Source organism: Cyprinodon tularosa, unplaced genomic scaffold (assembly GCF_016077235.1).
Source record: "Cyprinodon tularosa strain WSP-4 unplaced genomic scaffold, ASM1607723v1 ctg409, whole genome shotgun sequence".
NCBI classification, from domain to species: Eukaryota; Metazoa; Chordata; class Actinopteri; order Cyprinodontiformes; family Cyprinodontidae; genus Cyprinodon; species Cyprinodon tularosa.
In genome coordinates this window covers 348,899-362,113 of record NW_024039129.1, presented here as the reverse complement: position 1 = coordinate 362,113, position 13,215 = coordinate 348,899, and the positions used below count along the sequence as shown (strand labels likewise).

The 13,215-nt window shown below is 40.4% G+C and overlaps 1 protein-coding gene across 1 annotated transcript; it reads right to left on the bottom strand.

The window, feature by feature from the left end:
- Window positions 1-1,346: 1,346 nt before the first annotated feature.
- On the bottom strand, window positions 1,347-6,456 carry ubiad1 (UbiA prenyltransferase domain containing 1). Its single transcript, XM_038298544.1, has 3 exons — window positions 6,284-6,456; window positions 3,340-3,955; window positions 1,347-1,874 (listed from the first exon to the last, which is right to left on the bottom strand). The coding sequence occupies exons 2-3, from the start codon at window positions 3,902-3,904 to the stop codon at window positions 1,387-1,389; spliced, it is 1,053 nt and encodes a 350-aa protein (XP_038154472.1). The 5' UTR covers window positions 3,905-3,955; window positions 6,284-6,456; the 3' UTR covers window positions 1,347-1,386.
- Between the last annotated feature and the right edge of the window lie 6,759 nt (window positions 6,457-13,215).

Sequence of the window (13,215 nt, the reverse complement as noted above, 5' to 3'; positions counted from 1 at the left end):
TTTTAATAACTTAGGTCATAATAGAAATATTAAGCATGACTTTGTCTGACACTGAAAATGGCTTATAATTGTAGAGCACATTAAAGGTATGGAGGAGGATGTTCTTTATCTGGGTGGATCATCAAAATAATTGTCCTCCTAATTGCCATTCATTCTGGTGATATGTTTACGTAAGGCCGCTCTACGTGCTCGTCCCCATTTTCACTTACCTGTGCAGAGTCTGACATTGTGGAAAAATTGCAAATCTTTTATAAAGAAAGCTTTTATGAGCGATGCAGACAGCAACTTTTAAACAGAGCGTGCACGAGGAGAAATGGACTCATGCACGCTCTCGCACGAGTTTAATAGACGTTCCCTTTAGAGCACAGGTGTCAAAGTGGTTCCAGAAAGGGCAATGAACATGATGACTTGATGAAATGACTGGAGTCTGGTGCGCTATTGCTTGGTTGGAAAGAAGACCTGCAGCCACACGGCCCTTTCTGGAACCACATTGACACCCCTGCTCTAGTGATTGGGTACAGGGTTGTGCATGTGCATTCGCTTTTTTTAAGTTGAGTGGGTGGGTATTTTTTTAAAATTCACAAAAATCTTCCACTATACCTTTAAGTTTTTCACAATAGAGGGAGTGGCCAGAAGTAGTGCTACTTTATCATATTTTTTACTCAGGTTAAAGTAAAAAGTACAATGCTGTAAATACTCCTTAAAGCAAATTGTATACAAAAACTGAATTGTTTACTGAATTAAATGTAGCTATTTACTACCCCCCGCTGCTACTTTGGTAATTCTAAGTAAGCAGATCTAACAAAAGGGGAAAAGAACAAAACAAAACAAAAAACTGAAGGGAAAATTATTTGAAACAAAATTCCAGATTTTATTTATGACAGAATTTCTATATTACTTGTGGACATTCTGAAATAATAAAAAAGAATCAGTAAGACCCTGAAATGTTGACACAATCCTGTGACCAAAAAAAAAAAGAGAGACACACCAGATCAGCATGGGTAAGTTTTATTATTACAATGATTTCAAACTATTTGGCTCTTGAAAAAGTAAAAACCACAAAGACCAAATTAAGTAGGAGTCATAAACAGCCAAAAAGCTTAAAGATGAAGAATAAGCTTCATATGCTTGTGCTGAGATTATGAAGGGTGGCTTTAAGGACTACAAATCTGGCAGCAGCAGGTTTCCACTAACTTTGGCCCATTCAACATGATGGACACTTGTCTTATTTTTAACAAGTTGCAGATGGTTTAAAACTGCAACAAAACCTTCAGCTTATAAATTAAGAGAATAAATTAAAGCCAGCACAAGCCTTTATATAGATTTTTACAAATAAAAAGAGGTACCAGTCGGTAATAAAACAAATATTTTGATGCATCTAAAGCATCACAGCAACGGCAAGCTGCCAAGAGGAGCCAGAATGATCCCAAAAACATAGAAGAGTCCCATGAGGAGGTTGAGCTTGGCAGTTTTTTGAGGGATCTTGGCGTAGCATCGACTCCTGAACTGTTTTTCCAGTGAGAAGGCCATTGGCAGCGTCAGCAGAGGCAGAGCCATGCTGATGGTGTAACGGGTGGCGAGGATGCAAAAGAGAACGTATGGGACAAAGAGCAGGAGGTTGAAGAGGACGTAAGACAGCGTGGGGCCTATGAGGATGGCCAGGGTGACGATGCCAGCTTGCTTGTCGGAGTCCATGTCTCTCGTGTTGTTGCTGTGGAGAATGGCTTCTGTGTTTAGGGCCAGCGGGACGGCATAGACCAGCGGCAGCACCGACAGGTAGCCGACCTGCACGGCGTGGGCGAACATCACTGCCAGGGGGCCGAAGGTTATGAGGATCACTATGTCTCCCAGGGCCACGTACTTCAGGCCGATACCTGAGGAAAAATAAAGAAAGGAGAGTAGGCACACTTTCAGTACCAGGGGATTAGTTTGGTTTGTATTGTATGATTTAAATGAGAAAGCGCCTTCTTATAGTGAGCCAGGATGTTTAAAGACCATCCAACCATAAACAATACTCTGTTATAAAATTTAGGGACTCAAACTCCCAACCTTAACAAAGTAGCAAATGATAGTGATGCTTAGACGTTATATTACAGAACAAATATGTTATGATTTGCATCACATAATAAAGCAGGAGCTTTACAATATAGTTATCCTATCTTTGTAATTCGAAGAATCCGGTTTTGCATTGATCAAAGCACTGATGAATGCTTTAGATATTTAACAAGCTCCTTTTTGTTAATAACAGTTTAAAACTTAAACCAAGATTTATTTATTTATTTTTGCTGCCCTAATCTAAATGAATTCTCCAAAATTTAGGTTTTTTTACTTGGAGCAAAAATTGCAAATAAAAAGGAAGACGGTGGAGAATTAAATTAATTAAATTTCTGCATCTTTCCAACTTTTGTTTATTTTTTTAAAACAAGTCTTTTTTTTCCTTTCGTTTAACTATTACAAAAAATAACTTCAAAAAAAGCCAAACAACATAATTATTACAAGTGCAATAATCAATGTTTGATTACTGACAAACTGAATATTTTTACCTCTAATCTAGATTCCCAATCAGAGCTAAAAGTTTAAAACAGATTAAACAGATTGACCAAAAAAGGTTTGTTTACACTGGAAAAAAATCTAAATCTAGATCATTCATTTTTTCTTGAATAAAGTGCATTTGTTCTTGGATTGAGGAGGTAAAAGAGGCATTTCGCCAATGGAACAAGACAATTTACACTTAAAATAAAAAAACACAATTTCATTGTCCTATTTCAAGTGCATATTATCTAATTGTCTTATTTTAAGAGTAAAAAGAATCATTTGGCAAACTATCTCATTTACCTACTCAAATTAAGGGTAAATACACTTTTAAAAATTTTTTAAAATATTTGTACTTTTTTCTAGATCGTCTTTCCAGTGTAGGCCATCACACTGGATGGCGTACAAACTACATTTTAAATATAAATTGTCTTGTTCTATTGGCAAAATGTCTCTTTTACCTCCTCAATCTAAGAACAAATGCACTTATTTTGATTTTAAAAAAATGACTTATCTAGATTTGGATTTTTTCCAGTGCAGGATGGTAGCAGCGGTTAAAAATTCTCCAAAGCTCACAGGGAGAGGTGTAAAGAAATAAAAGGAGCATCCTGGGGTTACCAGGATATTTTCTTACATTCCTGTTTTGTTTTATTAAACAAAGGTTATATGTTATAGCTAACTCATATTGTCCAAAAACATCGTCCAGCTGATTGGTCCATTTCTGCTCCCTAACGTTTGCTTGTTTTGTCAAAACTAAAATGAAAATGAAACAAAGCAAAGCAGAACACAGGAATTTCACCTTCTTACCTCCGGTGTATAAAAAGGAGCTGGAAAGCCCGCCAAAGTAAATAAGGGCGAGGTGCTCCAATCTAAGCGTCGACAGGAAGTAGAGCAAAGTGGCGCACAGGCAGCCCAAGGAGTACAGCAAAGCACCAAACATGACAACATCCTGTGGCGCCAGAATTTCATCCACTAGAGTCCTATCGTCGCTCTTCTTGTGGTCAATTCCCTTAGAGAAGTCATAGTAGGTATTGACGAGGTTCCCTGCCCCGTGGACGACGAGGACAGCCACGGCGCACACCATCAGGACCACGAGGTCCACGGAGCCTTCCAGTTTGTACGCCAAAGCACTCCCGAGGGCCACGGGTGTGAGCGAGGCGCTGAAGCTCCACGGCCTCAGCGCTAGAACGTAGGCCGCACACTTGTGCCTGACGTCGGAGGCGACGCGGGCCATTCTGGACACGCGGTTAGCCGTGCTGGAGTGCTGCGGCCTTGAGTTGGACACGTTAGTGTGCCACTGCTGGCCATTGTGACCGTTGGATCCAGCCAGAACAAACGTTTCTGCCCTGCTGGGACTCTGCTCTTCTGCCATCCCTCAGCTGGCGTCCTACAACATGAGTTCCCAAGACTTAATCTGGTGTTCCTGCAGTAAAAACAAACAAAAACACAACAGAAGGCTGAGATTAGATAACAACAAGCAGCCTTGAAACTAGCTTTGACTAAAACTCACTAAATGAGCGCTTGGAATGTATTAAACTAACAGAAAAGTAGCACATTACTACAAAGAGGAAGATAAGCGATTCACTACCAAGTAAAAATCTTAAAATGCTTCCTGCACAATTATATTTAGAACCACATTAGTCACCCTCTTACTAGAATAACCCTTTGCTGTGGTCAAAGCTGCAAACATTGTTTTTTTTTTTCCGGTATTGCACATCCGCACATTGAAACATTTGCACTCATTTAACAAAAACAGTTCGATAAATCCCATCTGTCAACAGATGTTACTAAGGTCTTGCATTGGATCAACTAAAACCTTCTGAACCAGTCTTGTTTTTTTGGGACGAGATTTAATCCCTTATTGAAAATTATTTTTAAAGAACTCCACATATGGTCCTAACACCAGGATGCTGTATTTAGGGAATATTCGCCCTCCAAACAGCTTTTTACATACAGACCTGAAACATTTCTTTCTAATTCTGAGCAGAGAAAAACTCTCGTAAGAATTTGCTGTTAATCCACAATGGAGAACAGCTTTTGTTGACAAATTACATCAAATCCTGATAAAATACTCAAATTTTAAATGTAAATGTTTTAAATGTGTTAAGAACTCGCATGATCATATATCATATCCCAACATCACGTCAAAGGCATTTAATTGATAGCGTACCATTACATTTAGAGTTTAATTCCATTTTTACAACTTTATAGCAACAGAGAACTGTGACGAAAAGTCTCGACCCGTCCTTGAACCGACCTGGAAATTCCCTCACTGAAGGAAAAGGAAGAGGCACCTTGCAAGCTGCAGCAACAGAACTGCAACTAACATGGATCTTTCTAAAAAGATGGTAGCTGATTGCGATAAAGTACCAGGGAAGTTTTACTCTATAAAAAGGATAGTAAAATTGCTTCCTAATTATTACACGACTGACCTTATAAAAAAATAAATAAATAACATTACAACTTTAAGTACACAGGCCGGATCAGTAATAAAAGGAAGTATTTATGACCTTAAGCTATTTAGAGTTGGTGTATAGTTGTTTTGTTTTTAGTGCGAAATTTGTCACCTTAAGGTGACAAGTTTCTAAAGTGGCCAGAAGGATTAAAAGCCTGCAACATTGAGCACCTAATAGCAGCACAGTAAAGGTAATCTTAAAGATTGAGAGACATCTGGCACCTCCACAGCAGTATGCCTACCGCAGAGCACCTATGGAGCAACCTTAAGGCTGGGTGTGGGTGGGGGGTTCACTAAATAAGCTCTAGAAATAGTCCTGGAGTGCAGGTCAATGTCAGATCCCAGTCACCCCAGGGGTCAGGCAACTGTACTGATGAGGGGGAACGCCTCGCAAAAGCCAGAACCCAGAATATTAATGGGAAGGCCCAGCTTGGTGAGGTTTATCTAAAGGAAGCCAAGAGGTAAAGATCACCAACAGAACCAGGCTCGGCCTACAGTCGGTCCTCCATTTTTAAGAACCTCAGGGTGGCAGAGAGGGAATCCACCATCATGTGATGTAGCATGGACCACATACAGTGTTTTAGGTCCAAGTCTGTATGTTTAAAGTACATCAAAATTAGGATTACAGTTTGTGTCTGCAATACAAGATGGCTTCTTGGGTTATGAGAGATATGATTCTGATTGTCTTGATTGATTCAGCAATTAGCAGGTCTAATCCAAAAAAAAAAAAAAGACATTGATTATTTTCTCTACTCAGGTACATTAAAAAGGAAATTCAGAAGCTTTTTAACAATGTGAGCTAAAGATGTTTCCTAAAGTCACAATGTTCAGGTGCAATGATCAAGAAAATAGTGACAGACCCCTGGAAAGTATAAATATAGTCTTTTAAAATCCTGTTAGATTTAATTCTGCTGGTTCCAGCACAAAAGCTCTTTGATAAAACACAAATCAATATCGGATACTCCTGGATCATAATAGTCTAACAGGGGGCAGATATTTTCAAATGGGTTGACAAGTTATAACATATAAACATAAATATGTGCCTTGAAGCTGTGATGTTGTTTGTCTAAAATATTTCTGAAAGGATTGGTATCTGTTTTTGTTGAAGAGTGGCGCTTGTTCAATAGTTGTTAAAATAAAAAAAAAAAAAAAAATAAATGCAAGAAACCCAATAAGACTTTTCCTATAGCTAGGAGACTCGGATGAACTGACACTGAGCTTATAAGATTAAGGCTAATAGGCTAGCCGCCTAGCTAACTTGGAGAGGAAAATGAATGTGATCGCAGGAACTCTTACCTGCTACGTCTTTATTATCCGACCCGAAAAATATTTCCTTACACTTAAAATCATAGTTTAAGCTCAACAAGACAGGCGCTGCAAAATGCAACGACAAAGTCTACGTGTCAACTTCGAGGGTAAAGTCACTGGTTGGCTACGGAACGCATCCCTCCGCTACATGTGGGACACAATATGGTGACGGAAGAAACAAATCTAACAAAAATATGGTTCCGCCCTGAAAATGTAATATTAAAGGGATTTTATTGACGAGCAATTGTGTACATTTTAATCTATAAATAGTTCCAGTTTGTTTGAGACCGTTAGAAATACACAAAGAAAACTACAATAAAAATATAACAAAATTAATTTGTGGCTCAATAGGCGTATAATAAAGAAAAACATTCCGTTATCTGTATACACAGCTAAATATTGGGCTCTATTTAATTTGAAAAGTCCAGATAATTAATCCACATCATAAATAAATGCACCTGTTGAGACGCAGTATTGTTGTAAATGTGTCTTTTCTATTAGAAAAAAAAAGTGATGATGTACCAGATTTCTGCACCATAAAAGTTATGCAGATCTGTAATCAAAAACTTGTTTGGCAGAGAAGGAGTAGAAATAGGGACATCATATAAAGGATCTCTTCTAGTTTATGTTATTTTGCTCAAAATGTTTAGCCTAATCTTAGGGTATTTTGTTGTTTTTCTCATCCCAATAGAAAAACTAATTAAATGGTAATTTTTTTATTGTGAATTAGTTTTATTTTATTTGCTTAGAACCTAGCCTTGATACTAATCAGTAGCGTTGAAGTTCGACCAACTTTGTCTAAAATAAGCCTGTTTTAAATTACGTTACTGTAACTATTCACCTTGTGTTCTGCAATCAAAAATAATAAAGCCACACAGCTCTGCTCGCGTGGACAGTGTGGTTATTTTTATTTGAACACAGTTATAAGATCATTTGTGGTAAATTTATCTGAAATTGAAATGAGCAAATACTTAAAAATAAGCTGAAAGTAATAGAAAAAAATCTATGAATTCTGACAAGTTGGGAATATGAAACTGAATGACATGAAATAAAGGGATTGTTCAGTGTGAATAACAATAACATTCATTATTGCTTAAGGGTTTGTGAACCATTTTCTAAAAATATCATTTTTCAGTATGTTTTAAGCCCGCCCTGTCAATACTTAGTTCATGCTTCCTATTCTTGATCTACACATGCACTTTACGCCTCACAATCAGATGAAAGGTGTCAATAGCTGTAATAGTTTCTTAGCAAATTCAGAAGCACACATGCTGTCAGCAGGCGCAAACAATCCAATGCAACTTACCTGATCTCCACAATGACTGTTTAATGTGACAAATATGTGGATCAGCACAATCTGATGAAGTGAATATAATCTGAGATGTTCTAAAAAGAGCTTGTATCTGAAGCATTAAGCGCATTTGGATACCCTGCACGAAGAACACCACACACAGCTCAGCTATCACTGGGAACAGAGGAAATGCTGACATGCCTTTCGGTTCCCTAAGCCTACACATAGAACAACAACAACCTTCTTTAAACATGAGCAAATAAAGACCATATATGGGTATTCATTTCAGTTGTAGTGAAACGAAGCAGCAAGGACCTCCAGCAACAACAAAAGTCCATATTTTATTTATTCTACAGTAAATTAGTTCAAACCAAAATTTAAATAAAACTTTTTCAACAAAAACAAGGTAAGTAGCTGTTAATTACTTAATCACCTGCAAGAACATCAAAATATTGGTACAGAAAAGATTACCAAATCCAGCGATTAGCTTTTAACAAACCTTTGGTAGACAGAAGTGTTCATGGCATCAGACATGTAACCTGTACCATGTGGAGACTGCTAAGAGGGTTCATCTAAACTCATTTCCTTCTATGATAGGTACAACTCTTCTACATGATTGTTTACCCACACCAAGAAAGTCTAGCTGAAAAAATACAACCTGTCTAGGACAATGATGGTGCCTTTCAAATTTCCTCCATCATTGAATCAATCCTCACATCCTCTATCATCATCTGGTACACTGGTGCCACCCTAAGGACAAGGGCAGACTGCAGATAGTCAAGTGGAAACCTTCTTGGCAGTAAACTGGGTTCTGAAAAAAAAAATCAAAAGTCATAAAAAAAATTTGTAAATATCAGCTCTGTGTTTTCATTCATATTTAGAATTAATAGAATGGAATATAATCTTCCAGTAAACCTGAAAATGTTGCATGCAACGCACATGTGAAACCATAAAATGCATTAGATGCTCATGTGAAGCAGTGATGTTAGATGAGATACTAGTTTGAAGTCCCAAAATTTAATATGATGACCATGGAAAAAATTTATTATATACCATTGTTTTTTGTGAGTTTTTGCAAAAATAATTGATGCTCAGTTAAAACATATAAACTTTGCATGATGCATATGTAAACCCATAAAATACATGTGAACCATTGCTTCATGCAATGATCATGTTAACCCAGGTATGTTATGCTAATTTGAACCCATAATCTATACGTGATGCACATGGAGCAGTTAAACTACATGCAATTTTCACATGAAACCAAAAGATTAAATGTTATGTGGCCACTGGCCATTTATATCACTGGTCATTTGTGTCAGTCAGCAGCCAAACAGGATTATGCTATAATGTATGTCTGACAGAAAACCGGAGAAGTTATGAAAACTGGGTTTTTGTACATTTCATTTTCACCCATACTGCCCCTTAAATCTACAGTGTGTAACTTTTAGCGACATCTAACGTCCAGACTGCAGACTGCAGCAACATGAACATCTCCCCCCCACCGCTTCTCCCCCCCAACAGTACGGCGAGCGTTACGGGACAAAATGTCTTCCACGACGTCCGCATCACCTACCTTCTCAAGTGATGAGGTTTGTTTACATAGATAATTTTAATACTGCCATCTATTGTTCAGTACCGTCTCAGTTCATCTCTCTCAACTTGCCGTAGTTACTTTCGAGCGTAATGGGCGATCTCGCAATCGCTAGTTTGTTGGCTCTGCGCTGCCGTAGCGCAAAGATGTCTGCCTCCATGAGACCCGCTCCTATGTAATTATAAATAACGAATTCTAAGGCAACGCAAATATTAAGGTTAAGAGGCTGAGCTCGTAGATGATGATAAATAACATAGTTATGTATAATATATTACATTTCTGACTGTATATCCCTGTAATTATTACACACTGTAGCTTTAATGTCATTGGCACTGGACTTTAGTCCTGCTAATCTTATTCTTGAAGGCATATGACACACTTAAACTTTGCATGATACCCATGTGACCCCATAAACTACATGCAATGATCTTACTTCCCTTCAGTGTCTTCCTGTTAAATCCAAAACATAATCTAAAATCATTCTTCTTACATATAGAGTCCTAACTAACCAAGCCCCATCTTATAATAGATATCTGATTGTTCCTTATGTACCCAACAGAGCACTTTGCTCTCAATCTGCAGGTTTACTAATGGTTCCTAGAATTTCTAAAAGTAGAATAGGAGGCAGATATTTTAGTTACCAAGCTCCTCTACTGTGGAACCAACTACCAGTTTTAGTCGATGAAGCAGACACCCTGATTACTTTTAAGGCTATGCTTAAAACATAAGGAACAATAATATCTGTGATACAAGATGGAGCTTGGCCATTTAAGGCTTTATATGTGAGAAGAAGAATTTTAAATTCTATTTTGGATTTAACAGGATTAAATGACAATGTGAACCCATAAACTACACACAATGCTTATATGAACCCATGAAGCATGCAGCACCCATCTAAACCCATAAACTACATGCAATTCCCATTAGAACCCAAGAAACATGCAATGACCATGTTAACACATAAACTACATGCAATTCCCATGTAAGCTCATACAGTTCATGCAATTCCCATGTGACCCTACAAACTATATGCAATGCCCATGTGACCCATACAATACAGTACCCATAAAACACAAAATGCCAATATGCACCGATAAAGTGTGCAATGCCCATCTGAACCCGTTAACTACATGCAATGCACATGTGAACCCAAGAAACATGCAATGACCAAGTGAACCCATAAAGTACATGCAATTCCCATGTAAGTCAATAAACTTCGTGCAATGGCCATGTGAACCTTCAATGCCCATGTGAACCCATAAAAGACAATACATTTAAAACCTATCAGCTACATAAAATGTCCATGTGAACTCATACACATCATGTAATGCCTATGGGAAACCATAAACTACATGCAACACCCATGCGAACCCATAAAACATGAACTGAAAGTGTAAACATATAAACTGCATACAATGCCCATATGAAGCCATAAATTATGCAATGCCATCTGAACTAATAAACTACAGGCAATACGCTGTCATGCTCCAGGCCTGGGTTCAGGGATGGGTTGTCTCTCTCTCTCTCTTCTCTGCAGGGTGGACTGGCAGGTGCTCCTCATCACTGCTGATTTCAGCCCTTCTTAAGGAGCAGAGACCAGGAGGAGGGCGTCAGTTCTTTCTCGCTTCCAGCGTGGTACATGACCCAACAAAACTTTCCGAGTTTCATCCGAACCAGACCTGATATTTTGTCTCTGTCTTTTCCTCCTTAGAACCTGAAATCCAAGCCAGAGAAATCACAAGCCAGGGAGCTGGACTCCTCTGATCGCCTGCCTGTCCACCCTCAAAAACCATCTGCACAAGAGAGACTGAGGGAACCGCTGGATTGCACCGGACCACAGACTTCACCCCCCCTGGCTCCGGGCAAGCCTCCCACTCTGTGAGTTTTGAGCTCTCCACATTCTTACTGCCACAGGCTGTTTCTGACCACCTCCTTCGCCCTCCAAGCAGGCCAGAAGATACCAAACCAGTCATCACCTGTCTACCAGCACTTTACAATAAACCAGTTAAAACTAACTGTCTGTCTCCGTGGTTGCTCTGATCCTGAGTCGTTCTTTTCTATCATGACAGAAAGAACTGACCAGCCTGACTCAGGGGCGCAACTTCGGAGCGCAGTTTCCCACCAGGGGTTATTGCTAGGACAGCATGAGGCTCTATTACAATCTATGAGCCAACAGCAGGCACAACTTTGTCAAGCCATGAGTTTACTGACTCACGAGATTCAGGACCTAAGAGGACAATTAAGCATGAATCAACCTACCTCTCCTTCTCCCCCAGCTGTCCAACCTCCCGCTGATATCGCGCCGCCTTCGACCTCTGGTGTCGGGGTGTCCGCGCCTTCTCCAGAACCTTTCTTTGGTGAGCTGAGTAAGTCCAGGGGTTTCTTATTGCAGTGCTCCTTAGTCTTCTGTCGTTCCCCCCAGTCTTTTCCAGATGACGCTGGGAGGATTTCCTATGTTGTCGGTCTCCTCAGAGATAGAGCCTTGAGTTGGGCGGAGTCATTTATTGATGAAACGAGCATCCTCAGTCTTAGTTATGCTGACTTCCTCGCTCGGTTCAAAAGAACGTTTTCTTCCTCGTTAAGCGAGGAGGAGGCTGCTAAGAGACTGTGGTCTCTGAAACAGGGAGGCCGCTCGGTAGCCGACTTTGCGGTCTAGTTCCGGACCCTGGCTTCTCAGACAGGTTGGAACGCCCTAGCTCTTAAAGCGGCGTTTCTTAATGGACTCACCGAAAAATTAAAAGATGAATTAGCCACCCGAGACAAACCATCAGACCTAGAGGAACTGATCGGTCTAGCCATTCGGGTGGACGATCGGCTCCGTGAAAGAGCCCGTGAGAGACGGGGACAGGACCCTCTTCCAGCGCGACGCCTCGCCCCTCCCTCCTCGGTCACGCCTCCTAGTTACCGTTCGGCTCTCCCAGAGAGCCAACCGTTGGACGAACCCATGCAACTAGGCAGGGCTCACCTGTCCCCGGAAGAAAGAGACAGGCGTATGAGGGCTAAACAGTGCCTCTACTGTGGCACCTCTGGGCATTTTCGTTTTGACTGTCCCGTCCGCCCAAAAGATCCAGCCCGCCAGTAGTCCAGGGGATACTGGCGGGCGCGTGTTCTGAGACCCCCGCTCCCTGGTTTCTTTTCCAATCTGTTATTTGTTTCCAAGAGTCACAACATCCGGTCTCAGCCCTCATAGATTCAGGCTCAGAGCAGAATCTTATTGATCCAGCCTTGGTTAACAGACTTCACATACCTGTTCGTTTGTTACCATCTCCAGTCTCAGTAGTTGCTTTGGACGGCAGCCCCCTAGTCACCATTACCCATCAGACACTTCCCCTTAAATTCATTTCTTCTGGTAATCATCATGAAGACCTCTCTTTTTTTGTATTTCCCACCAAACACTCTCCTGTTGTTTTGGGCTATTCGTGGTTGGCAGCCCATAACCCTCTAATTAATTGGAGGGAGTCACGAATTGAAACATGGAGCACCAGTTGTCTGGCTTCGTGTCTGCAGTCAGCCCTTCCCCGTTCTTCAGTAGACCCTGTTTCCCCAGAGGTTCCTCCTGATCTGTCCCAAGTTCCATCTGATTATCTTTACCTCCGGCGTGTGTTTAGCAAGGATCTAGCTCTAAGCCTCCCCCCTCATCGTCCCTACGATTGTTCCATCGATCTCCTCCCAGGGGCTCCCCTGCCGTCAGCCCGTCTTTATAAACTGTCTCATTCTGAACAGGGAGCTATGGAGAGATATATAGCAGAGTCACTGAAAGCGGGCATTATTCGTCCATCATCCTCCCCTGTTGGGGCAGGTTTTTTCTTTGTCCAAAAGAAAGATAAAACACTACGTCCCTGCATAGATTACAGAGGCCTCAATCAGATAACTATCAAAAACAAATATTCCTTACCCCTTCTGGCTTCAGCCTTTGATATAGTACGTGGAGCCACAATCTTCACCAAACTGGACCTCCGCAACGCTTATCATCTGGTCCGTATCAGGGAGGGAGATGAGTGGAAGACGGCTTTCAAGACACCGATAGGCCACTTC

Coding starts and splice junctions, on each gene's coding strand:
- ubiad1 (XM_038298544.1), bottom strand. CDS start 3,904: ATGGCAGAAGAGCAGAGTCCCAGCAGGGCAGAAACGTTTGTTCTGGCT. Junction 1,875..3,339: donor CTCCTTTTTATACACCGGAG/GTAAGAAGGTGA, acceptor ATTTTTCCTCAG/GTATCGGCCTGAAGTACGTG.